The sequence below is a fragment of the Clinocottus analis genome, unplaced genomic scaffold, assembly GCF_023055335.1.
Source record: "Clinocottus analis isolate CAN_PGR_092001 unplaced genomic scaffold, fCliAna1.0.p SCAF_7, whole genome shotgun sequence".
NCBI lineage: Eukaryota > Metazoa > Chordata > Actinopteri > Perciformes > Cottidae > Clinocottus > Clinocottus analis.
In genome coordinates this window covers 933,760-961,425 of record NW_027176229.1, presented here as the reverse complement: position 1 = coordinate 961,425, position 27,666 = coordinate 933,760, and the positions used below count along the sequence as shown (strand labels likewise).

The following is a 27,666-nucleotide window of genomic DNA, read 5'->3' as shown; positions in this document are numbered from 1 at the left end:
ACAGTACACCTTCCTTTGTCTCCCCCCTTCCCCCTCCCACCACCTTCTCCACCCATTTCATGCTTTAAAACTCATCTGCCATCATAAATACTTGTCAACTCGTGCCGTTGTTTCATTCTTCAGGCGACATTGCCTCTGCACTAACTGATTCCCGTGGGGGTACATTTAGTAGAGACCAACTTATCTACTTGAATTTAACTTTAAGTCTACACTGATGCATAGCTACGCCAACATACTGGGTTGCTTGCGATTTAAGAGTGGAGCGGAGCAAAGTAAAAACAATCTACAATGTTGGGCGATATTGAGAAGATAATAACGTAACAGCTTGACATCTGCCCGTGGTTCTGATTGGCTAACTGTTATCTCCCCCTTACTTCCTAAGGCGCTTATTCAATTGATTGCTTTTTCAACCTTGAACCGTTTCATGATGAAGCAGTCAGATTCAAAGGTTTGCATCCAGGAAAACTTTAAACAGCCATCAGAGAAAGAGCATTGATATTCATTTTGTATTTTAATTTATTTGAGTGACTCATTTTTATGTTGACATATTGGCTCGTTCGCTCTAAACCTCTTCCACTCCACCCTTTTTTCTGATCAGAGCCTCTCACTGTTGCTGAAACTCTTTGATTTGTTGCTCTGTCTGTGTCTACAGTGCATTGATAAAAGGATAAATATCAGGATCATCTTTGGGTATATTCCTCGAGCAGTTATGAATAAGCCCTCGCGGTGATAGGTGCCTTAGGTATTTACCGCACCAAATGGTCTCTGCTGATGCTATAATTTTCTTCCCTTCTTGAGAGTAATGTATTGCATGCCACTCACGAGTCCCTTACTTCTCTCCGAGACTCCGCCAGTGGCCATTTGCTAAATTAGAAACAATCAATTATCTCCTTGGAAAGCTAGCCTGACATTAAGGACGAAGGAGAAGGGAAATATTAAGAGTCATTTTCATGATAAATTATACATGTTAATGAAACATTTATGACCTCAGACCTCTGTTCTATCTGTAAACTCAGTGTCACAGCTGCTTTCAACGTTACCTCAGCATTTACAATGAAATGAATATTACAGGCTGTGTCTTGTTATTCTGCACGTCGAGTCAAACCTTGACCATGTTTTTATTTTTCTGTCTTGTTTCTTTTTTCTCTTATGCTATTTTACAGATGGAAGCCAAGATGGAGATCAGGTTACCTCTTTTGTGGTTTCTCTCTCGTTATGAGTTGTAACATGGCATCTTAGACAAAGTTGTTCTGCCTGTACAATTTCTTAACATCCTTTTGGCATTTTCTCATGTCAGTCTTTTATTTGTGTGTGTGTGTGTGCGTGTGCGTGTGCATGTGCGTGTGCGTGTGCGTGTGTGTGTGTGTGTGTGTGTGTGTGTGTGTGTGTGTGTGTGTGTGTTTATATTGCTTTTGTCAGTTTCTGGTTTCTGGCAAACGCTCACTTCATCCTGAAAAATACCGTGTTTTAATTTAAAGCTCATGAAATACCTTCAGGTTTTACAAGATGTGGCGTCAATGCATCTGAGTCCTATTAAGGGCATTTGTTGTTCCCGTCATAAATATAAATAAATGTCATTCAGGAATAGGTCAGTATTGATTCCGACACAATATTGATGAAAAGTAATATTGGTGTTGAGTCTGTCAGGCTGACATATTATCATGTTTTGTTACTTTCACCTTGGTATTTTCTTTACTAGCTGTTAGACAAAAGAAAACACGCTGTTAGGAAGCAAAATTCAATATTCAACGTACGTCTTCTGGGAGCATGTTTGGTGGGTGTTTACTTTACAAGGTGAATCCAGATTTATGATGCTCATATATGTATGGAGCCAATATGATTGATTGAAACACTCCTCTCTAGCATGCAACCAACTCAACCAACTCCGTTCAGCCCCTTCTCTGCTGTCTGTTTTTCTTTCTCTCTTTCTTGTTTCTCTTGTGCTTGTGCATGCTACGATGTCATGGAATCAGGGAACCAATAAAGCCCGTCATAAAGCCTTGAAATGGCTAAATCTGTGACTTTTGACATTTTATTTCAGCGTCAAGATCAAGATGGTGACACCAGCAAGCACCCATGGGCCAAGCCGGGGTCAGTAAACATTCTTTGCTGTGTGTGTGCGTGTGCGCGCGTGTGTGTGTACGGACGACTGTGATTACCTGATGCAGTGTTTGCACCTTGATTTTCTTCGTATAATAAATATTAATCTGTGTGATTTTGTCTGTTTGTTTGTGTGTGTGTGTGTGTGTGTGTGTACAGGGGAAACGCACCGTTTGGCATCGACAGCATGCCAGACCTCCGGAAGAGGAGACCCATCCCTCTTGTTAGTGAATTGGTGAGTACACATCACTCAATTATCCGTCTTCGTGATCAGCCTCGGGATATTTTTGTGGGGATTGAATAATTGGGTAAATACAAAATCAAATTCAATACTGATCGAGTGGAGAAAAAAAAAGAAGAGTAAGTAATGGCAGAAGCATGAGCATCAGTGGCCTTGACGGGCTGATGTGTTTTTTCCATCAAAACCATTTCTTCTTTATTTTAGTAACAGGTTGACCTTCAGCTGACCTAGCAAAAAAAATCACTTGGTATTTGTACCTATTCATTGGCTTTTAGGTCCCTTTGTTATAGACTTTATGGATCTTCAAAAGCAGCACTTAAATACAGGAAGTATGGGGCAGCACGCGTTGGCTTACATGAGATTATTGGGGCGTTGATTATGCTAAGTTATAATTCCCATGACTGCCAATCTGATTTGGCAAAATAGGAGAAAGTTAAGATAAGAATATGGAAATGCTCTTGCATGAGGTCCATTACTCCTGAATAATGAACCGCTGGTTATTTATTCTCACAGCCTTTCAGTTGTACAGCATCACCTTCAGCTGCCTTTCAGAAATACAAAAGAATGTCATGTGTTATTTACGATTTCGCTGGTTTTCACCACCTACAAAATGTAAGAGAACGTGTACCCGCCAATGATCAACCCTCAAACCAAGCACAGCTCTCATCGTAACGTGATTTTTTTCATCATGCAAACAAGCTGGTTTCTAAGGCTGCTGGAGCGCCTCGATATGTACCCTGTCAGCCCCCCCCCCCCTCCTCCTCTCTTTGCAACTGCTGTGCACCAGATGCTCAGTCACCTTCGCTCAGTAATTTCGGCTCTAATTGGAAATTACCTGAGGAAAGACAAATTAACAAACTTGGCTGAGCAACACCAGAATCTGTCACGTTACAATCAGCCGGTCCAATCCTTCAGGAATGATTACTCGCAGGCCACATATACATGCATGTGCGAGAGTGCGGGTCTGCAGAGGCCCTCCCGTTGGGTAATAATGTGTTCACAAGCACGAAGTAGCTGTATTGAAGGTGAAAGCTGCTCAACCTCTCTGAGGGGGAACTGTTTTTCTGTCTCTAACCTTTCTCTTTCTGCTTGTTCTCTCCTTCGCACACACCGCCTCCCTCCCTCCCCCCGTCGGCCTTCAGGCTATGGTGAGTAAAAGAGAAGTGAGAGCTCTCAGCTGCTGGGTTTGGGTAATGCTCCTGATTTTAGCAAAGTGTTTTCTGTCTGTGTGGAGACGTCTCATTTACGTCGCACACACACGTGTACATGAACACACACTCAGCGTACACACACAAGCCATTGTTCACCTTTATTTCAAAAAACGCTTCGACAACCACGAGAAAAAAATCAATTCCTTTTTGTTGAATGCTTTCAGCTTTCCCCTCAGAAGATGCTCACAGAGAGCTACAAGTCCCTTAATTGTCAGGTTTGTCTTGCTTGGATTCAGCAAGTCAAGAGTCAAGAGCTCCACTTTTTTGAACACAACACACCTGCTTCCCCAAACAAGCAAATGCTGATAAATGTGATGGTAAATAGTCTCTCTCCCTTTCGCCTCACGTTCACTCTGAAGCGAGGCTGAGACGCACGGCCACCCGGCGGCCTGAGAGGTTAACGCTGAGAACATTCAGTCACGGAGATCTAAGCAGCCAGACTCGTCTGATTAAAGAGACTTTTCTCCTTTTCTCCAGAGTGAAGGTCACACTTTCAACAGCAGAGGTTTGAAGGGTTGAAGAGATACAAAAGCTCAGGGACGATCAAGTTGAATTTTGTTAAGTTTAGATTATGAACTTCCACGTAATTATGAAGAAGAAGAAAAACAGCACAGAAGGACGCACAAAACTGTGCAGATGAGATAAGAACAATTTGGAGATAAGACCATAGCGGCGCAGAGAAGCGGAAGATATGATAAGAAATTCATGAGGAAATTCTTCTGCCAGAGATCGTTCAAAGATTATAACAGAAGAATAAGAAAAAAATAAAAACACAGATAAACAAAAGAGTAATTACTGATACAAGTGTAAAAGTAGATTAGTAATAAGATAAGTATAGTAAATAATTCAACTAAAATAGAAAAAAGTTAACAAAAGATTAAAATCTAGAGTAAAAGTATAATGTGTATAAAAGAAATCATAGAAACTAGAAGAAAAAGAAGAAAGGAAAAGAATATCATTAAAATATCAGCACAGGGGAAATGTTACAAAGTAACAACAAATATACGCAGACAAATTAATTAGATAGACAATTTGTGATGTGTGTATTTAATGTCGACAGGATGAAAAGTCCTCACAGAACTAAAAAGAAAGATACGCACAGTGCAGGTTAGAGCGAAACACATTTGATTTTTGATTCAAAGTCTGCAGTCTGTATGTTTCCTGAGCTTGCCGCTGTTTTCAACATGTTGTTGTGGTTTCACACACAAGTGGAATCAGCACTTTTGTGGCCGGCGCGTGAACTTTGAACCCTAACTTCAATCTTCTCGCGCTTCTGCAAATTGTTGCAAACTTTTTCGTCTCTCTTCCGATGATTCCAGCTGCCCCGACTCTCCTGCAGCCGGCCCGTGCAGTACGGCGTTGTGTTGTGTGTTAGTAGTAGTGTGACTTTACACTTTAATTCATTTCATTTAGTTTTTACAGCCAAATAGTTCAATTGAATATGCGGCGGCGAGCAGAGCCTCTTTGGGTTAAATAAAAAGCTGTGCGTCTATTTTAAGGCCATTTCTCAGGTGTATCACAGCTCTAAATGAACGTGCTGGATGGAAGGATGCTCGAGGATTGAAAAAAAAACATTCAAACTGGAGTATTCAGTTTATGCAAGAGATGTCCGCCCCATAACTTTACGTAAAAAAAGCGAATTGTCAGATTTCTCCAGATTGTACGGACACCACAAAGGGACTCACACATGCACGCACTGCGGCCCAGCACAGAGAAACTCTTGTGACAACACACAAAGAGGTAGAGTGGCTTTACATTTCTTTTTGAGGCTGCAAAGGGACAGAAAAGCCTGATTAAAACACCGACGCTCAGTAAAGGCCATCACAAAACGTAGAAAAACAAACGTGTGGGCTTTTGTCCTCGAGGAGGGAATAAAGGAGAGACGTGTGAAGCGTTTCCAAAAGTGTGCGTTTCAAACGGAAAGTCGAAAGAGACCGAAATCACAAAGATAATTGATTTCTTGAATTGTTTAAAGCTTACTTTTCCCTTTTATCTTTACATGTTATGTTTGTTCGGGGTTTATTTTTCTCCCTCTGCAGCTGTTCATCACTGGTGTTTTCTCTCTTGGTTTTAGTCTATCATACAGTCCAGGAAAGCTGGACTCGCCCACACGCTGGCCACACGGACCTCGCTGAAAGACGAAGAGCTTGTAAGTGGCCAAATATATGACGCACACACACACACACACACACACACACACACACACACACACACACACACACACACATATTTATATACATCCCCTAATGTGGATCATTATTCTGGAGCCGTATTGTTAATTTGTTTGTTGCAGATTCAATATGCTTTCAGGCAGTTTCATATTTTAATGTTTTAGGGAGAAATATTTCTTCCTTGACTGGATGAGGGTTCATGTTTGTTCATTGTTGTTTTTTTTACCTCTCCTACTGTACTGTGTCAAGTCATGATGGCGTAACATCAGTTACTCAGGTGGACACATCCAATATAACAATGAAGCCTAAATGGAAATGTCATTATCTATATAAAAAAAAGTACAAAACTTTAAAGCCACAGGATGCTTCACAGGGACAAGTAAGTAAATCAGAGGTAAAAGCACAAGACAGAACAATTACATCCTACAGCTCAAACAATGTAAACAACTGATCAATGAAAGTCAAAGCAGTTAGAAGAAGACTGAGGTGAAGCAGAGATGAGGGCGGGATAAATCGTTTTTCTGATCAAAAGCGATCTCCCCCACTTTTGATATCACTATATTACAATCTCAACAAGCACACATAAGCGTTAATAATAAACGACCAGCATAACCCCCACTCCCCTGTATGAATTCAGTTTTCACCAAATCAAGCTGGGTTTCCTGTGGCGATGTGTTCACCTCTTCTTGAACAACAACAGAGTGTAGTTTACCAACAGAGATGCCAAGAATAAAAAAAAAACCACGGAAATTAGCACCGTTCCACATTTCTATATCATTGCATCACCAAGGCGTCTTGAAATCATCCGGGTTTGTTTTTTCCTGCGTCAACGCTGAAGACAATTCTTTCTTAAAATCACCAAATCAATATAGTTACTTATTTAATCCCTTTTTCATTTTCTCGTTCTGCTCCACCAAACTCTGCCATCTGTAACAACTGTCATCTTTTCCCCACTTCACCCCACACTTTCCTGTATTACTCGTTACCCTATCTTTGATTATTTCATGAAAAAACGTGCCCCTTTTTCTCTCATCCTGCTTCTTTTCCTTTGTCCCACGTGCCCGACGTCCATCTGCCTGTCCATCTCTATTTGATCTGGCAGAAAAACCACGTGTACAAGAAGACCCTGCAGTCTCTGATCTACCCCATCTCCTGCACCACGCCGCACAATTTCGAGGTCTGGACCGCCACGGCGCCCACCTACTGCTACGAGTGCGAGGGACTGCTGTGGGGCATCGCCCGGCAGGGCATGCGCTGTGCGGAGTGCGGGGTCAAAGTGCACGAGAAATGCCAAGAGCTGCTGAACGCCGACTGCCTGCAGAGTGAGTGAAGTTAATGAGCTGCTTAGAAATTAAAACGCATAAGAAGTAGAGCTCAAATGTCCCATACTGCCCCATATACCGTGTACAGGTTTACCCCCAAAGAATATGTATTATTTACCTCCCTTATCAGTACCGATCAGAGCTTCAACACTTATCAGTGTGTCAGGTATGGTGGCATCTGGTGGCGTGGTTGCAGATTAGAATAGAAATGCTATAGAATAAGTGAGGAGGGCTGGAGCCAGAAGCCTTAACCCGTTAAACTGAGGATCTAACTAACTTTTCCATGTGTTTGAGTCGTCGTAGGAACCCAAAATCAATTCAGATACTTGTGTTTATTGTATGTGTTTGTTAAGCAAAGTCTTGGGGAAAAAAATTACGTCAGCAAAAAAATCACTTTTAAAAGATATTTTCGTAAGAATGAACATCCAGCATAATATGAACCAGATTCCTCAAAAATACCTACTGGAGCGTCAATAAGACACCTTTTTGGAAAGATTAGGACCTAAAGAATCAGAATCTGCCACAAAAATCACAATACAACAAAGCCTTGGCCTGTTGGGAAGGAGTTTCAGTCTAAAGAATTGTGTTGTTCGGTTCAAAAATGGAAAAATTACGTGTTTTATGCCAAAATATTGTCTGAATGGGGCATGCTGAGACTTAAAATGGGACCGGGATGACGGTTTCCATAAGGTTAATAAAAAAACATGTGCTACATCATGTAGCTAATAGGTGTTGTTTCTAGGAAGCCACCATCCACCCTTCTCCTCTGCTTCCTCCCACCTTGTCGCCTTCAGGAGCAGCCGAGAAGAGCTCCAAGACCGGGGCGGAGGACCGGACGCAGCACATCATCATGGCCATGAAGGACCGGATGAAGATCCGCGAGAGGAACAAGCCGGAGATCTTTGAGGAGATCCGGAAGGTGTTCACCGTCACCAAAATGGTGCACGGTCAGCACATGAAGACCATCAAGCAGAGCGTCCTAGACGGCACCTCCAAGTGGTCGGCCAAGATCACCATCAACGGTACGCCGGGGGAATTCTGACCTTTGAAAGGGAAAAGAAGACGTGTGAATATTAACATGAATACGACATAGTTGACATTTACTTTTTGAAAAATTTCAGAGAACTTCTAAGGAAAGTTAAACCCATTTATTTTAAATAAATATCACAGAAAAAGCCCACCTTTAAAGCAGCAATGCAAATCATCATCAAAGTGCAAAACCAGCATGTTCATGAACACAGCCCAACATGGTGCACAGTGAGAGACTCTGTGTCTCTCCATTGTCACTACTGCACATGCTCAGTCCTGACCGCATCCTCAGGGCTTGTAGCAACAGAACTCTGTGTCGATGGTGTGTCCACGTTTGTACAAATTGTGCTAATAACACTCATATCTGCGTGTGAAGTCAATCTGAAGGCTTTTTTTTTCGGGGTAACCTGTTAGTCTGTCTGTCCGTCCAGCCAGTTTTCTCCTGCACACGATCTCTCAGTAAATGGGATTCCAGTCCATTTCATGGATACACTTTTATTTCATTTTTGCCCAAACATCAACCTGGACTTTAACTGATGAGCTGATACAAATCGGGCGGTCAAAGGTCTTTTCACACGAATGTCGAATAAGATAAAATGACGAAGTGATGCCATTTTGGACAGAAATGGATGTAATCTGCAACTGGTTGCTGGAGGCGTACAATCCAGAGGCCTTCATTCTCGTGCCGTACAAAGTAGTATGTTCCAAAATTAAACTAATTAAGTATTGTGGGAAATACTTTGGAACCGTTTTCCAAAACAAAACTGGGATTTATTGAGAAATCAGAAGTTGAGTCATCGAGTGAGCAGACCTCGTAACACGTTTCAAAACTGTATGACAGCGGCAGAAAATAACTTCTCATGCCTCTAAGGTTTAAACTGAAACCTGAAGCAGGCTTCTTCTTCTTCTTCTTCTTCTTCTTCTTCTTCTTCTTCTTCTTCTTCTTCTTCTTCTTCCTTCCTTCCTTCTTCTTCTTCTTCTTCTTTTCTTGTGTGGAATATTTTTTGGAGGGAGACAAACTCCTCCACATCCCCCAAAGGTGATCGTTTCTTCTCTCTGGCGGTCTGCTCTGGACTGTGGAGAAGCTCACGTCCCTTTGCCGAACATGACGGCCGCTGTAACCCGAGCAACCAGACACATCACGCCGCCGAGTGGCAGCCGTGTTGCCATGGCAGCCATCACACCTCGTCTCTCCTGATCACCGGGAGATGAGCTCCGTTAACGGCGGCGGGCAATCAGTTGGCGTTTTTCACATTCATTCATGGCCACGTGCTTCTTTTTTAGAATTGTTTTAATTATAAAGGTTTGGTAAGTTTGTGTGAAGTTGTCTCCCCACTTTAAAAGAAACTGGATTTCTGTTTCTTTTCATAATAATCATTATTTGTATGTTTGTCATGTCGCTTCAGCCAAATTTGTTTCTCCCCAAACATGGAGGAGAAAAGTGTTTTCAAACTTATTTGAAAGGTATCTATGAATCATTCAACTCTTGTATGGTGTCGGGGTCTGTGGGACCCGTTTTCACTTCTCAGCAAAACAAAAATATAATGTGATTCATTACTTTTTCAAACTCAGACATATTGGCTCATTTTCTGCGGATAACATATATCAGACAAAATGTTCATGGCCCGCACACCGTAACCCTCCTACAGGTTTATATTACACACAGGCTGTTCGGGTCTACTGGACCCGGGCTCATGAAAGTGTGGAATTGTAGGGACCTGAAATAAATTTTTAACCATATTTGCTGTTTATATTGCTTCTAATTCGGATGAAGAAAACCGCTCTTGAGTATTTTAACATAAAATTGTTTGATTGTGTTAAATTTAAAACAGACCCACAACACCTACTGAGTAACAAAAAAATTAACAACATACAATGGTTTAAGTAAGTTGTTTAAAATCCTTTTTTTTAATCATTTTGCATAAATTACTCATGTCCTCCATCTGAAATACATTCAGTCATAGTTTCAACTCATACTCAGTTTTGTATTCAAGCCAAGTTGTGGTTGAACTTGATGTTCTGCAGAGATCTCCTTGAAGAATCCATTCATTTAATTTGGGAGTATTTCAACCAATTAACATGCAAAAACCCCTCCAGCAGAACTTCCATCCTCCAGAATGAACTGTCAGCTCAGACGTACAGGAAGTCAATAAGCTGAAACAGGGCCAGTTTCAAAGTATATGCAGGTTTTTGCATTTTTGTTGTTGTTGAGAACTGCGGCTCATTACCTTTTGTCGCTATTGGTACGAATGCCGGACGAGAGCAGCCTGAATCAATGCACAGGAACACAGTTTCTTTGTTAGTGTCATCATTAGATGTTGTGTTTCAATGGGCCGCTGACTCAGAGCAGACTCTGACCTACTGTCAACTTTTATATAAAAATTATCCCAATTAGCACCACAATGTGTCGCACAGCGACGCTTCGAATGTTTAAAAGTACACTTTTAGTTTTTGTTTGGGTTGCACAAAGGGGATTCAACGTGCTATTTAGTGAGTTTTAGAGCAGAATTTTGTCACCGTTGGACACAGTTACGCTTGCTGTTTTCCCTTGTTTACCGTCTTTGTGCTAAGCTAAGCTAACTGGCCGCTAGCTGTAGCTGTTTATATTGAAGGGGCTCGCTTAACTTTCAACCAGAAGGTAAAAAAGTGTGTTGCCCCAAAATTTCAAACTATTTCAATGCAAAGTGGAAAATGGGATTTTTTGGGGGGACTTAGGCTGATATTTTGTTATATTTTTGCAGATCAGTAAGCTCCCCTGTACCCTTCCAGGTTTAAATCAGTAACCTTATGTTTCTCTTAAAGCACAACACACATTTTTCAAAAGACCTCTTTGAGGACTTGTTGCACGCAGCAGCAGAAGAGCAGGTGGCAACAGTTGTTTCAGTAATTTGGTGAGAAATGTTGGCTGTGAGTCACTGGTGTGGTGTTACGAGGCTTTGCATAACTGTGTGGGCGATACCTTGTGTTTTAGTGTGTGTGTGTGTGTGTGTGTTTGAATGAGATGGAAAAATGCTGGCCACGAGTAGGTGTTTTGTTGTTCTTATGCAATTTTCCATAGTCATTCCCTCCGCTTGTGTGTGTTTTCAGTCGTCAGTGCGCAGGGTCTCCAGGCCAAGGACCGAACGGGCTCCAGCGACCCATACGTCACCATCCAAGTCGGGAAGACCAAGAAGAGAACCAAGACCATTTACGGAAACTTGAACCCAGTCTGGGAGGAGAAGTTCAGCTTGTGAGTTTGGCTTGTCATTTTCTTTCCTGGTTGTAAAGCTCAGCTGGAGCGATACAGTGCTGGAAGAAGGTTTTAGATCATTTACTTTGAGGCCCTGCCCACCTGTGGTGTGTGTGTGTGTGTGTGTGTGTGTGTGTGTGTGTGTTTCCCCTTTACAAATCCACAAATGTATTTTGACTGGCTCGTTAAGTATTTCAGCGCGTATGCTAACCTTCCACCTTCGCCATCTGCTCATCCGACACTCGCACGTTTGTTGAACCGCCTCGCGGCCGCCCACCCATCCTCTGTCTCCACAGCGAGTGCCACAACTCGTCGGATCGTATCAAGCTGCGTGTTTGGGACGAAGACGACGACATCAAGTCGCGAGTGAAGCAACGTCTGAAGAGGGAGTCCGACGACTTCCTGGGCCAGAGCATCATCGAGGTCCGAACGCTGAGCGGAGAGATGGACGTCTGGTACAACCTGGGTATGTAGTCACTGAGAACCCCGGGAATATGGGAGACATGGTGTGTGCGTGTGTGTGTGTGTGTGTGTGTGTGTGTGTGTGTGTGTGTGTCTGTTTTAGAGTGTTGTTCTCATTAGCACGACAGTTGGGAGTGCTCAGTGTTTTTGTTGTCGTCTTAGATTCAAGGTTCAGCTGAAGTTCAATTTGTTGAGTAATTTTGTGTGTGTGTGTGTGTGTGTGTGTGTGTGTGTGTGTGTGTGTGTGTGTGTGTGTGTGTGTGTTTGTCCACTCGCAGAAAAGAGAACAGACAAGTCGGCGGTGTCTGGTGCCATTCGTCTTCAGATCAGTGTGGAGATCGAGGGAGAGGAGAAGGTGGCACCTTACCACGTACAGTACACCTGCCTTCATGAGGTGAAACGCACACACACACACACACACACACACACACACACACACACACACACACACACACACACACTTGTACTGTCAGACACAGATACACACACATACACACTGAAGTCCATTGAGAGTTCTTTATCTCATATTCAGATCCATATTTTTGCTTGTTAAATGACTTAAATGAATTTATAATCAAAATGTTCTTGATTAATATCTGCAGGCTTATCTGTTAATTAACTAATTGCTTTAAGTAACTATGAGGAACTTTTTCCTGGTCATGAACAGTCTCAGTGTAGTCCTGGTCCTCTATAGTCTGAGTGTAGTCCTGGTCCTCTATAGTCTGAGTGTAGTCCTGGTCCTCTATAGTCTGAGTGTAGTTCTGGTCCTCTATAGTCTCAGTGTAGTTCTGGTCCTCTATAGTCTGAGTGTAGTTCTGGTCCTCTATAGTCTCGGTGTAGTTCTGGTCCTCTATAGTCTCAGTGTAGTTCTGGTCCTCTATAGTCTCAGTGTAGTTCTGGTCCTCTATAGTCTGAGTGTAGTTCTGGTCCTCTATAGTCTCGGTGTAGTTCTGGTCCTCTATGGACCTCCATCAGTAAACAGACCATCAGAGAGAAGATGGTCTGGTTCTAGAGAGTTCTTCTTAAAGCTTCTCACCGGGTCGGATTCTGGTGAAACCAGATGACATCATGCAGGTTCACCACAACCTCCTCGTCCTCCTCCTCCTCTTCCTCTTCCTCCTCCTCCAGAGACAATACCACTTTAGTCCACACGGGGGCCAGAATCAACACAGCATGAGCACAAAAACTCTAAGAAGAAAAAGTTTTCTCCAAACAACACAGATCTGATTTTTCACAGAGTTTTTTTTTTTTAAATTTTTTTAATTTGACAAATTGCTTCTGATGCTTGAGTCTGCTGGAACATGAAAAAGACAAAAAGATTACAAGACGGGCAAGAAAGGAAAATAACAAAAGTTGCAAGATGTGGATCATTTCTCAGTGAGCAGAAAAAGAGTAATGTTTCCACCCGGCAGTCACGTCCTCAATAAAAGATGGTGTTCTGTTATTCTGCTTGTTATTTGACTTTGATGAGATTTCAACAACCTCTGAAGCCAGAACATGTTGCGTAACACCCGGCTGTTGTTTACTTATTTTCGCACCGCTGATGCCTTCCTGCTCTCTCAACCTTTTTTAGAACATGTTCCACTTCTCCACGGACGTAGAGGGCGGCGGCGTGGTGAAAATCCCGGCGGCTCATGGAGATGACGCCTGGAAGGTTTACTACGACGAGCTGCAGCAGGACATCGTGGACGAGTTCGCCATGCGCTACGGCATCGAGTCCATCTACCAGGCCATGACGTAAGCTCCTCGTCTCCTTGATCCTTGGCAGATGCTGGCCGAGCGTGTGTGTGGGTTCATCAAATCAAGAATACTTAGCATGAGTGTGTGTGTGTGCATGTGCGTGTGTGTGGATGAGAGGTTATTATGAACTATAAACAGCATGCAAATTAGTTTATCACATCTAATGAGGAAATATGACCTGCCTCCACCGGAGATGGAATCATTGTAGGCAGGTGGAGACACACACACACACACACACACACACACACACTAAAACATTTATGCACTCTGGTTTAATTACATTAATAATCTCGTGATTTGACCTTAAAGAGACAGAGGGTCTTTGTGCTGGTGTTGTCTGATGCAGGAGCACAAACGTGGAACATAATCAGGCTGCGAAGCGTAAAGCAAATACAAGTTTTGGAGCAGAAATGTCTCAGACCGCGTCCCGGTGGGAACGGGGATGTGAGCCATCCAATAACACAGCCAAATGGAAATGCTGATTGAAGCACACAGACGCGCTGTAGCCATTGTAGTTAAGTCTCACACATCACTGAAAGATACATTTTGGTTCTCTCACTGGAACAAAGCGTTCATGTGTGTGTGTCTGTTTCTCTGGATCCAATCTGGTGCCAAATACTTTACACTCCCGATCTAAACATGCATGCTGTCAAATTCATGGTTCTGCTACACACATATGTCAAATACGTCATGTTTTGTGTCATAAAATGAGGAATAGAAATATAGTCCAAGGCCTCACAACTATCACAGCCAGAAGAAGATATTTCAGAATATTTAATGTGGGACTTAGAGTATTTTGATATCTTTAAACATGTCTGGAGAGCATTTTTTATGGGATTTTTGTATGAGATTCTTGCAAAAAATAATAATTTAATAATGGCCAAAATGATTGCATGAATTTATCCTGACTTTAAAGTCAAGATAAATCGAGAAAAGCCCTTTTAACCCTTTAGATCATCATACCCCAGTCCCATTGTGCAGAAATGTGCAAATAATATACATTTTTTATAAAATCCAATCTTTTTTTTTGTTCTTTTTCTGCAAAACCAAATATGACAATATTGACCCGCTTACTTTTATATTGATTCAAATCAGATGCGATGCTTTAGAGGCTCTAACTTCCGTTTCACTGGGACTTTACATCTCCTGGGTCATGACTTGTGACTAGAAAAGCCCATACATATTTGGAGATTCTGGATTTCGATTGATAGATTTATCAAAACAATATTTTGCGCTCCTGCCGAAGGCCCAAGTCCGTATGATATAAACCTTGTTGTCATAGAGAAGTACTACACTACCGCAATCCCGCCAGAGCGACCTTGGAGTGACCATGAAACTGTTACCATGTCGGTTCTTTTAGAAACATTTTCTAAGGTAACAAAAATAGTTTTTTACAAAGTTGAGGCGAGCACTCAGCCTCCATATAAAAATCGACAGCGTTTAGTCTGACAGTTTGTTTGGAGCTTTCTGGAGCCAATGCCTTTTGTGCTGAGCACTTTCTTCACTCTCAAAATAATGATGTGCACAGTCTTGTACCTTTGCCGTTTTTCTTCTTCTTCTACTTTCTAATTAATTGTCTTGCTCTGAAATGTGTTTACGATTTAACTCGCAGTTGGTCGGCTTGGTTTAATGCTTAAATCACGACGTTGATGGAGCGGCCGGATGGGAAACCCACTTATAGAAGTCAGAGTCGTTCAAAACGTGGCGTTGAGCGCTAAATTAGTGATAATGACTGTTGAAGGGAGAAAAGAAATGTCTGCAATTGTACACTGTTTATCAACTGCTTTAACTTCATTTCCCTCCCACCTCTCTTTCATCTCCATCATCCATCTTCCTCCCCCTTTCTCTGTGTCCTCTCTCCTTCCCTCTCCGCCTGTCTCACCCACCCCACTCTCTCACATATCCATCCTCTTACTACTTTTAAACCTTCGACCTCCCTCCTTCTAAAATACTTTATAACCTGCCCTTTTCTCTGTCTCCTCCTCTCCACAGCCATTTCTCTTGCCTGTCCTCTAAGTACATGCTGTCAGGGGTGCCGGCGGTGATGAGCACCCTGCTGGCCAACATCAATGCCTTCTACGCCCACCCGACCGCCTCCACCAACGTCTCCGCTCCGGCCAGATTCGCAGCCTCCAACTTCGGGGTGAGTGACGAGCAGACGCAGGAAAACAAACACAGACATACACAAGTCTTTTTTTGCACACAGTCCGAGGAGTCAAGGGGTTATGGTCGGTTTGTTGTTCCCTGCATCCTTCACCAGTCACAACTGATTTTTCCTCAGACACAGAAAATGATTCTCAAAACTTACGCTGACGTCTATATTGGTTTGCAACACACACACACACACACACACACACACACACACACACACTCCAGCGACATCATCTGCATTGTTTGTCCAGAGCATCGCAGATGCACAACGACGTGAAACCACAGGGGGCGTGTGGAGACTCAGCTGGCGGTCAAAGCATCTCGTTGTAATGAATTCAACGTTTACCTTCTAGCTGCTTTTAAACAAACAAAAGGCTCTTTCCTTGATATGATTATGTGAGATTGTAAAAAATAGCTTTTAGTCTGTCACTGAGTTAACCGCCACTCTCTGCAAGTCCCTGTAGAGACCTGAAAAGGGAAGATTGGATTTCAGGCTTAAAAAAAAAAAAAAAAAAAAGACCACACCCACAAAAACAAGAGTCAGACACAAAGTCCACAAAGGAGCAGAGAGACAGACAAGAGGTAGGTGGATGGATGGATGGATATACTTTACTAATGTGTTGTGTTGTCATAGGAGCACCTTACAGACACAAAATAAACACACAGGATGAAATGTAAAATCAACAGGGATGAAAGATATATACGAAAACACAAAATGCTAAGTCTGTATGTGTAGTGTTTATGAAGTATGTGACGTGTAAACAACATAAAGGTGTACAGTGATAATTCATCCACAGAGGAGCAACAGGTGACTTGTTGTAAAGTCTTGTTGCCGTGGACAGGCATGTTTTCCTGCAGCGGTCTTTGTGACAGCGGAGCGTGATGAATCTTCTGGAGAAAGTGCAACGCTGACCCTGCAGGAGCTGGTGGAGAGGGTGGTCCGGGTTGTCCAATATGGACAAGCATTTCTTCAGGTTCCTCTTCTCCACCAGCTGTTGCAGATGCTCCTGCTTGCAGCCGATGATGGAGCCGGCCTTCTCCACCAGTCTAAGTCTGTTGGTGTCGCCGGCTCCAATGCTGTGCTCCAATGCTCGCAGTGAGACAGCTACACAGTTGACGTACCAGATTTCATAAAAAATGAAAATAAAAAAAAACTGTAATTTGATTGTGCAGAACAACTGGAGTTAATAGTGTCATTGTGTGATTTGGTTGTGATTTCAAGATTCACCAAAGTTACACGGTAACACAAACTAACAACCAGTGGAGTCAGAGGGAGACCAGCAGCTCTACGAGGTCTGCTTGGTGCAATGATCTGGAGGTGACGGCGAAGGCATAAAAGGTTCAGGCGTCATGAAGGGTTGTCTCGTAGCAAGATGGAGCTGTGAAAATAAAGACAAATATTGATTTTTTTTTCGGCGTTTTAGTGTTTTTAGGGATCATATACATTGCTTTGCTTGCTTGCTGGGACCCTGAAGCTAATACAGCAACTCTTCTAAAGACCCGCGCTGACCCTTTGAAGCACCGTGAAGGACCGCCTCACATGGACAGATCAGAGCGACCTGTGCAGAGCCAGCAGGTTTGTTTGTGTACGCTGATGATGATCTTCCTCATCGAAACAGCGCGTCATGTCTCATCACCGCCGGACCTTTGCCAACGGCTCCGAAACAGGAACCCATAGACGGTGGGGACAATGACAGTTAGAGGCCGAGCTTAATGACTCCTGGGATCTTTGCCACTTGTGCCGACTCCAGCTTTCCTACCGGTTGCACTCAGACGCCGGTGATGTACGAGCGGAATGCGGGCAGAGGGAACTTCCTGTCACGGGTCAGGAGAAGCAGGAAGACTTCTCAGCTACGACTATGTTGCTGTATTTCTGTGTTTGCCGCGTTGGATAGAATGATTTATTTTGTCTCATTAGAATTGAGTCGTTTTCTTTATGTTTCTGGGTAATTCTCTGGTAAACTAATGCAGGACATATCTCACACTGTAGCACAGAGAGCCGACATGAATTAATGACAAAGCAACAGCTCAGTAATGTTTTGAGTCCCCCGTAAAAAACTAATTATCCTAAAACGACTATTTTAATGAATGAATTAACCTGTGAGCTTTAATACATCTATTCAGGTGTTACTTGTGCATAGGGAGGACAAGGCAAATTTAAGAGGATTCTCAATGCTTTGAATAAAAATGACATGAAGGCAAAAGAACAAAGTACAGACATTAAAATAACACAAAGCGTTAAAATGAACCGGTATGAATCGAACACGCCCGTCCGCTCCGGGAGAGCACTGATGTTAAGCTTACACCAAGAAGAAAAGGATGGAAAATATTGACGTCTTTTTTGATTTGGTTATTGAAAACTTAATGAACAAGTACAAAATATTGATACCATGGTCTTCCACGTTAATGCTTTAGTAACATATAATAACAATACAAAGCAAAGTGAATAGCTGTGTTTCATCTTTACATGCAACTCTCAACAGAGAAGAGAAGGAATTGAAATGCTGCTCAGTGCTGAGCTGTGTGCATCATCTGGCCTGAGTCCTCAGTGTTGAGCCTTTTCTATAGATATGGATTATTAGCTGGCATCGTATCGTGTTTGTCTGTTTAATGTTCTCTTGAAAACATACCAAGTAAGATTTTCTTTCAAACCATTGGCATCAATCTGACATCCATCTCTCTGTGTGTTGGCAGTAACCAATATGCCAATAACTTCCTTATTCTACATCTGAAACTGATTGTGTTGTTCTGAAGTTAGTGTTGATTCTTTGAGCGGTGCGGTATGAACAGTATTTTGTAGCAACTACAGAAAGTCCTCTTCTTTTTTCATCAATGATTTCTTATTTTTGGTGTCAGACAGACAATACACAGGCAGCAGGGAGGCTATTAGTTATTTGCTCAACCTCAGTCTTTTTCTCTCTCTTTGTCTCTCTCTCTCTCTTTCTCGCTCTCTCTCTCTCTCTCTCTCTCTCTCTCTCTCTCTCTCTCTCTCTCTCCCCCCCCTCTTGTGCTGCTGTGTTTCCTCCCGGGCAGACCAAGAAAAACCACGCACATTATTTCTCCTCCTTTTCTTGTTATTTATTGCTTATTTTATTCTTTTTCTTGCTAACGAGCTAAGCCGATTCCAGTGTACACGTTGCCACGGCAACTAATTAGCAAATCTTCGCTTCAGCCCTTCCCTTCCTTCTTTCCTTCCTTCCTTCCTTCCTTCCTCCCGCCCGCTGCGTCTGCGTGTTAAACATGGCCATCGTATCGATCCGTTCCTCCTCTCGTCTGCTCTCCGTAACTCATTGTTGAGATCAAGTCATCAGCTGACTGTGCGCGCGCGTGTGTGTGTGTGTGTGTGTGTGTGTGTGTGTGTGTGTGTGTGTGTGTGTGTGTGTGTGTGTGTGTGTGTGTGTGTGTGTGTGTGCGCCAGCCGTCTCAAACTTGCCCTCACTCAGGCAATCAGGCTGTTAATGTAACAGTGATTTTTATTTCTTTTTCTTGCTGGTGGGAACAAACATTACTCACTGGAATGTTTTAGTTTTTTTGTTTATGTTTCTTTTGAACATAAATTACATTCCTGGGGAATAACTGCTGATCATGTCCACTGTACAGTCCCCTTAGCCGCTATAGACCTTCACGTCTGAAAGCTCTTGGTTGTCTGCTTCAAGCTGCAACAATAATCTTAAAAAAAAAATCTGAGCAAAAAAAAAGCTTTTTTGCTTCTATATTCATAAACTCTTGAAAAGAGCAATGCCTGCTATTTAATCAAGTGAATCCCTTAAATATCACTGAAGGTTTTTGCAGCAGAGCGGGCTGTGGATTAACTTGATTGAGGTCATTTAACCTTTTAGAAACCGTGTGTGAAAATCCAAGTCCCAGCATGCCCCACTCAGGCAATCTTTTGGCATAAAATACGTATTTTTTCCATTTTTTTGACTGAAACTCCTTCCTAACAGGCCAAGACTTTGTTTTATTGTGATTTTTGTTGCAGATTCTGATTCTTTAGGTGCTAATCTTTCCAAAAAGGTGTCTTATTGACGCTCCAGGAGCTATTTTTGGGAAATCTGGCTCATATCATGCTGGATGTTCATAGTTATGATCAATATATCTTTTAAATGTCATTTTTATTTTTGCAGATACATTTTTTTTCCAAGACCTAAGTATTGGAAGTAATTTGGGGTTCCTACGACAACTCAAACACAGGGAAAAACACTCAAACGCAGGGAAAAGGAGGTCTGGAGCCACAATTGGTTCCACAGTTTTCAACGAGTTAAATTCACGTAAAATGTTTCACCGTGATAAACACCAAACCCCTTTTGCTCTTTTGAGGTGACACTTCGACGTCGCCCGTTTTTCACTCTGGTCTCGGCCCATTTTGTACTTCCTGACTTGAATACGAATACGCCTCAGAGAAGGGAGAAGAGGCACAGTGGCGGTCGGTGTCAATAGTGACCGAGCTCTTTGGTGCAGTACCGCCATAAAGAATTTAGAGGGTTCAGATTTATGCCGCCTGCAGTCTAAAGCGCATGGCGTCCAGTGATGCTTGCTGCTGATTTGTGCCGTAAATAGCAATAACAAAATGTGTAATTTTTAACATGTATCAAAAATGTTTTTAAAGAAGATTACTAAGCCTTAAACATAGAAGATAAACATAGGGTTGCCACTTTCTGCTACTTGGCTCCTTTTGTTGTTCGGGTGTTTGAGCAACAGTTCCTCAGAAACAGAGTAATACATGCCGTTTCCTGCCGAGATAATTTAATGCTGTCCGCCTCCAGCGACCGGCCTTCATTAGCTTGGCGGTGAATCTGCACCTGCTCCACGAGGACGTCTGAAACCAGCAGACAGACGGGAAGAAAGACCTTGATTTACTGTGTGCAAGACCCCAAAGGTCAGAGAAGACATGATGTCTGAGCTCCACCGACAGGACTGTCTCAGGATGTGGATGATTGAAGGGAGAGGGGCTGCCTGCTGGTCAGGGGAAAAGAGACAGAAAGGCCTTAAAAAAGCAAGAATAATAGAATACAACAACAATACAATGGCATTTATTTCATGCTTTTGGTTAAAAAAAATACACCAAAAGTTTTTATTTTACAGTTAAGAACTGAGTCTCAGAGAATAATGAACCCAGGTTCAGACTTTTTTGGCACAAAAATAAAACAGGATTATTCCTGTTTTCTCCTTCAGGCCACTTACCCTGAGTGGGCTCGTCCTGTGGGCTCGTCCTGTGGGCTCGTCCTGTGGGCTCGTCCTGTTCATTGTTCACAGTTTAAAGAGGACATTCGTCACAAGGACAATGTAAAATGTTTTTATGATGAGGGATGTTCAGGGCGTCACCGCAGTAGACCTGACCGGACTCACCATGTAACGAGGAGAACCGAGGCCAATTACGTGTGTGTGGGTGTGTGGGAGGAAGGCCTTGCTTTAGGAAAGGACAATGTGACAAGTATTGGTTATGGTGCGGTGTAGAAAACAGGACCCAAACGCCGATGAACCGTTCCAAGAATCTTTAATAAGGGAAAAAAACAAGGACCGGCTGGAACACAGCCCGGGGCCAGAAAAAAAAAGGCAATAAAAAACAGAATCAAGTTGTGACTTGAAGGAAGACTGAAAAACGGACGGGACAATGACACACCACGGAGATACACAGCACCAACCGACAAGGAAACAGGAGACAAATAGGGTTTAAATCCAAGAGGAGGTAACGAGCAACAGGTGGACACAATGAGGGCAGCACAGGTGCAGGGATACACAACCAGGAACCAGGTAGACACACAATCCCAGACAATCACCAGAGCAAGAAGTGCAGAGACGCAGGAGACACAAGACTACAAAATAAAACAGGAACCAAAACTCAGCCCATCACAGTATTGTTTTTTTAAAGGTCAGAACTGATCTCTAAACCTTGTTTCTGCATTTTCTAGGTCGTGTGTGTGTGTGTGTGTGTGTGTGTGTGTGTGTGTGTGTGTGTGTGTGTGTGTGTGTGTTCCTGGCTTTCAAATGTTGAGACAGGACAGTTTTTAGAAATTGAGGACATTTTTCTCAGGCTCTCACCTCCTCAAAGGGCTGTCTGAGAGGGAAGGTTTTTTATATATATATATATATATATATATATATATATATATATATTACTGTGGCTCAGTGGTGAGCTCGTCCTTCAATCAGAGGATTGGTGGTTCGATCCCCGGTGGCGCCACTAACTCATGTCGATGTGTCCTTGAGCAAGACACTTAACCCTTAATTGCTCCCGTAGTTGTGTCTACGGAGTATGAATGTGTATGAATGGTTGATGTTACTGACGTGGCACCCTGCATGATGGCTCCTCCCATCAGTGTGTGAATGGGTGAATGATGTCATGTAGTGTTAAAGCGCTTTGAGTGATCAGAAGACCAGAAGAGCGCTTTACAAGAACAGGTCCATTTACCGTTTATTGTCAACGAACCCCGTGAAAAGAGCAAATCTCAGTGTGATGACCATGTTCACTTCTTTTGTACAGTGTATGGTCTGCTGTAGTTTTGGCGCAACAATGGAGCTCTGTAAATACACATTTTCGCAGGTCTTTTTGATGATAAAGAACATGAACTATTACCAGCTTCATCCTCCAGGTTTAGAGTTGTGCTTTGGCTTGAACTGCGTAAGTGTGGAAGTGTTGGGGGATTTCTCCCTCTGCGTTCTTTTCTCTCATATAAAACCAAACTTATCTCCTTGTTTTTGTTTTGTTAGCAAGGAGCGATAACACTCTCTGGGTTCTCTGTTCACTGTGCTGCTGCCACCACGGGACTCACAGAAAAACACAAACAAAACGAGTTGAAGGAGTCCTTTCAAGAGTTTGGCAATCGTGTTTACCGGCCGCTTGTGCCAGGTGCCATTTTTCAGACTTTCATCCAAAGATTAAAAATGGGAAACCCTTCCAATAATATACTAACAATGCACAAACTAATTGCTGTGCATTGCAGCCACGACTGTCTACTCTTCCTAAGGAAAAGATTTAGGTATGACAGATCTCCAACAATCTCTACTTTGCGAAAATTCTGTCAAAAAAAAGCACTTTTATAACTCAACAGCTTCTTCTTCTTCTTCTTCTTCTTCTTCTTCTTCTTCTTCTTCTTCTTCTGCAACACATTGCATTAGAAATGATGGATTTGAAGATTGTTGTAGCAGACGGTGTTTCACTGGCCGTCACCTCAAAGACCTTCTGACCAATAAAAAGAAAACACACGGTCATCAGTATGTAGGACATTGGAAGGCTTACATAGTCGCCAACTTGTAAAAACACAAAACAACCAACTCACTTTCACGGCACCAATGTGGGAATCACCTTCCAGATAAAAAGTGTTGAAATGCAAAGTGACTTTTTGTTGTTTTGTGCCAGTTCCCCGTCAGGCTGTAAACCCTGCTTCCCTTTGTTCCTCCTCGTCCTCCTCTCTTTGAGACAGAACTCCTTTTATCTCTTTAGTTTGTCAGCCATGTCGTGACACCCCCCCACCACGCCACAAGACTCTCTCTCTCTCTCTCTCTCTCTCTCTCTCTCTCTCTCTCTCTCTCTCTCTCTCTCTGTCTGTTTGCTGTCTTGGCATGACACAGGAATACATTTGTGTTGCCAAAGCATATGAAGTATGGTGATGGATGAAATGACAAAACAAGCGGAGGGGACACCACTGCTGATGGAGCCGGTTGGCTGTTGATCGCACGGCGGTTCGATGCCCGGCTCCTCCTCTCCATGTGTCCCCGTGTTTTTAAGCGAGACGCTTGATATCTCAATTTGCTGCCGAGCTCCGCGAGTGTGCTAAAGTCACTACACAAAAGCACAAAGTCGAACTGAGAAACGTAGCATCAGTAGATTACATTTGAGCTGCTTTTGTCAACATTTTGGCGTTTTTTAAATTATTATAAACCAATTTTATGATACAACCTGTCATATGATGGTCAAAAACACAGATTGAAAACTTTTGTTGTGTCCTTTTACTCACAATGTGGATTTATTTTGCGAGATATTTGATTGTTGCATTGGGTGGTTGTAGCAGAGAAGCAGCATTAACTTATCATCACTGACATGAGTGTTGGTGCCTTTGGTTGTCTAACTGCACTCTTTGTAGGTTGCAGTAGTTTATACAGTATTTCTAACATTTTATCGTTGGTCATTCGCTGGAGGTATAAAGCTTTTTTTTTTGGAGAAAAAGAGAATCACGTTACCGTCGTGTGAATTGAGATATATTAAATATGAAATAGACATAAGAAAAGAAATTACATCATGTTCATCTTTACATTTTTTTTTCTGTGTTCCCTCAACACTAAAATAAGCTTTTCATCGCCAGCAAAGGTCTAAAAGTGCAAAACGGCTTTTTTGAACCTAAATATGCTCACGTGGCTTCAGTGGTCTCATGTGAAGAATGTTTTGATCTTTCTCAGACAAAACAAGTCTTTTCCTCTGCAGTATTTCAGTCCCTCTGTTCTTCTCCATGGTGCTGGACAACACACACACACACACACACACACACACACACACACACACACACACACACACACACACACACACACACACACACACACACACACGCAGGCTTCAAATGGCTCATGTCGAGTTCAAGAATGTCTCCTCTCTTTCTTCTCTCCTTCCAACAGAGGGATCGCTTCGTGAAGCTCCTGGATCAGCTGCACAACTCTCTGCGTATCGACCTCTCCATGTACAGAGTGAGTCTCTGCCTCTGGCTGCTTTTGCCCTTTACTTTCCCCCCACACTCAGATCTATAGCTCCAGTCAGTCCCAGTGGCGTTCACGCACACTAAAACCCATCTGAATGAGTCAACATACACTACGGACTTGCACTGTCGTCAACAGTTACGTTCACACCTCCCGCTGGTATCTGCTCCTTCATTTCATTAGATATGCTTTTCATGTTAAAACGACTTTTCTTCCCAGCTGCTCAGTTTGTTTTTTTCTGTCCCTTCTGTTTATTCTGGTGGTCACAGCAGGGTTTTCGTATCATTTGTGTCTCGTGGCTTTCTGCATTCATTCAAACGATTGTTTGCTTGTAATTAATTGGGAGCTTTATGTGATGAACAATTAGAAAGGCAAACAACGACCATGATTGAATAAATACAAAAACTGACTTGTTTAACAAGTGTGTGTGTGTGTGTGTGTGTGTGTGTGTGTGTGTGTGTGTGTGTGTGTGTGTGTGTGTTCATAGAACAACTTTCCGGCCAGCAGCAAGCCCCGCCTCAATGACCTCAAGTCCACGGTGGATCTTCTCACCAGCATCACCTTCTTCCGGATGAAGGTAGGAACTAAATATCAGCTCGTAAATCCACAATCCATGAAATCCGATACACACAACCCAACACAAAACACTGCTTGACTGACTTTGAAAAATAAATAATCTAAAATAAATCTTATTTAATTTGATTTAAGTTATTATTTAATGCCAACTTGCCATCGCACATTCCTTATTAAATCAGTCTTTATTTGAAGGTCACTTTTAAAACTATGATCACAAACCTTTTCTAATTGCATTCTGTTGTTGTCTGGTTGTTTTTGCGTGTTATTCTGTTTTTATTTCCACATCATTAAAAATGATTTCTCCAGATTTAAATGAAAGTATAATGATACAGAATAATACAAAAAAAAGCAGATTTATTGTGGAGAAATCCAATGGTGAAGATAATCATAGCAAAGATAATCATACTACTTTCACACATACAGGAAGGCTTCACTCAAGTGACACTTCAAAATGGACAAAATTGGCAGTATCTTTTGGTCAGTTCTGGTTCTTGTGAAGACGTTAATTACAGTAGAAACACACACACACACACACACACACACACTGAGCGAGGTGAATGATCGCAGCCTCTGACTCATGTCTCTCGGAGTGAGCTCGTGCAGTTGGTTTTAGGTCCGTTATGGGAAGATTGAATCCACGGTGGAGGAGGCAGAAGGAAGGTTGTGTGTCTGTGTGCGTTCTCACCTCACCCGGCTGGTTCACTGAGAATACACTGGACAGAGTGCGGTTTGTTTGAGACCAAGAAAAACAAACAGAGAGCTGCTGCGAGCCGACCGGAGTGTGGTTCGTTTCTAGTGTGAAAGCAAACAAACCGACCTCAGGATGTGTGATTTTTAGCATTTTTTAAAACGCTAAACTACATATAAATCCACTCGCTAAACCCTGATTAACAAACTTAAACGCTGTGTCAAACTGCGCTTGTTATCGCCTCCATAAACTTTGGCAGTTCATTAAAAAATGGGCGATCGCGATCCCGCGGTAATAAACCCTGAATCGTGACTGCAGTGACGGCACCAGACGCCTCCTGCATGTTTGTGCGCTCTCTAACACTCGCACCACTCACCTGAGAGCACACAGGGGCTTTTGGACCATCCTGTCTCGACCCGTGAGCCATTATTCAAAACATGCTGACAATTCGCAGTCTAGTAATACTAATGATGCTCGTATAATTACTTATTAATCAAAGAACATAGATATGGACTCATGTGTCTGAATACATAAACTTGCAGGATGACAGTCAGCCAATTGTCCAATGAACGAGTTACCTGTCAGTCAGTATGAGGAGCGGGACAGTGTGAACGGGAACCAGACCAGAACTCAAATGCAACAATATGTCTGGTAGTATTCATGGGTCAATATTGGTTTTCTATGCTCGTTTGAATTTGAGCAGAAAAAAGGCTTTCAATCTCACGTTTGGCCTCAACTGTCCAATTATTTTTGACAATTCTATTTTTATTGGTGTGTTTGTGTTACCCCCCCCCCACACACACACCTTTTATATATTGTTGATATCATATGAAAACTACATCATGTTATTTTCTTGTTCATTTAGTTTTGACTCTTCGTGGTTCTCGGATAGTAGAGTAACTAATGCTTCAAAAGGAGCTGCTGAAACCTTCTCGCTTACTGTCCCAACAGTTAATATTCTACATTACCTGACCAACATGATATGATAAAATCACGGTTGTCTTTGTGTTGTCTGTATGTTCAGGTGTTGGAGCTGCAGAGTCCCCCCAGGGCCGCCCACGTGGTGCGGGACTGCGTGAAGGCCTGCCTGAACTCCACCTACGAGTACATCTTCAACAACTGTCTGGAGCTCTTCAACCGCCAGTTCCAACCCGCCGTCCAGCCGGTGAGGCGCTGAGCGTCGACGCGTTGCAGGAGACGCTCTGGTTCTGATGTTCTTTGAGCGAGCAAGCTTTAGTGGCACAAAAGACACATACTAGTACCTGGATTTCCTCCATTTTAAAGCACCAGTGGCGGGCCGTCAGGCACAGCTAAGCCTTCTCCGCTGGCCTCAACAGAATCACAAAGTTATATCTATTTTATAATTTAATTGTTTTTCACAAATACACTACATGTATTCTAATTATTTTTCTCTATTAGCTTATGTTCGCATGTCAGCGCCCTGTCAGATCCAATCAGATTTCACCTTGTGTTCGTCCATGCAAGAGTAGCGCGTTAAACAACATGCTAACAGCCAGCTAGCTAGCTTCCATATCTGCTATCGTTTTGGACGTTGTGATTGGTCACAGGGCCCGTGTGACCATCAACATGCGTTGTGATTGATCAAAGTGTCAGTACACACTCATCTGAACTGATAAACTTTACAACCGCGTCGCTGAACTTTTTTCTAAGGAGAGCGGGTGAGGTACGATCAGCTGTTAAACTAAACAGCTGCTGTGGGTAGCGATCCTACGGCCCGCCACTTCAAAGTTTATGCATCAAGTAAAAACAAGATCTCAATTTCACTTTTTTCAGCCTCCATGTTTGCTTATATTAGTCTCAGCACATGACGATTGCACTACTAAGTGAATCTCCAGAATATTTTTGGCCGTGCCCAAAGAGATTCATGTCTTCAAACGTCTAAACTCATTAAACCAGCCTGGGTTTACTGGAAATTAACACAACTTTGCTTGGCAAGAAAAGTCTCTGCATGGTGCCGGAATCATTTATAACAAATCAGTATCACGTAGGAATTATATTCTTGTAAATTATTCAGCGCAAATAATTTATTTCTGTGCTGCC

At 42.6% G+C, this 27,666-nt stretch overlaps 1 protein-coding gene across 1 annotated transcript in view; it reads left to right on the top strand.

Annotated features, from left to right (window-relative positions):
- The window catches only part of LOC137805059 (protein unc-13 homolog B-like), a 77,513-nt gene that overhangs the window by 15,994 nt on the left and 33,853 nt on the right, over nucleotides 1–27,666 (top strand). The window contains exons 3-17 of the mRNA XM_068604727.1: nucleotides 1,164–1,186; nucleotides 2,042–2,091; nucleotides 2,260–2,335; nucleotides 3,484–3,489; nucleotides 5,627–5,701; nucleotides 6,826–7,045; nucleotides 7,840–8,067; nucleotides 11,162–11,303; nucleotides 11,600–11,769; nucleotides 12,044–12,159; nucleotides 13,339–13,502; nucleotides 15,498–15,648; nucleotides 24,264–24,332; nucleotides 24,829–24,918; nucleotides 26,630–26,770. Coding sequence (XP_068460828.1) covers nucleotides 1,164–1,186; nucleotides 2,042–2,091; nucleotides 2,260–2,335; nucleotides 3,484–3,489; nucleotides 5,627–5,701; nucleotides 6,826–7,045; nucleotides 7,840–8,067; nucleotides 11,162–11,303; nucleotides 11,600–11,769; nucleotides 12,044–12,159; nucleotides 13,339–13,502; nucleotides 15,498–15,648; nucleotides 24,264–24,332; nucleotides 24,829–24,918; nucleotides 26,630–26,770 — 1,721 coding nt within the window. The remainder of the gene's footprint in view (nucleotides 1–1,163; nucleotides 1,187–2,041; nucleotides 2,092–2,259; nucleotides 2,336–3,483; nucleotides 3,490–5,626; nucleotides 5,702–6,825; nucleotides 7,046–7,839; nucleotides 8,068–11,161; nucleotides 11,304–11,599; nucleotides 11,770–12,043; nucleotides 12,160–13,338; nucleotides 13,503–15,497; nucleotides 15,649–24,263; nucleotides 24,333–24,828; nucleotides 24,919–26,629; nucleotides 26,771–27,666) is intronic.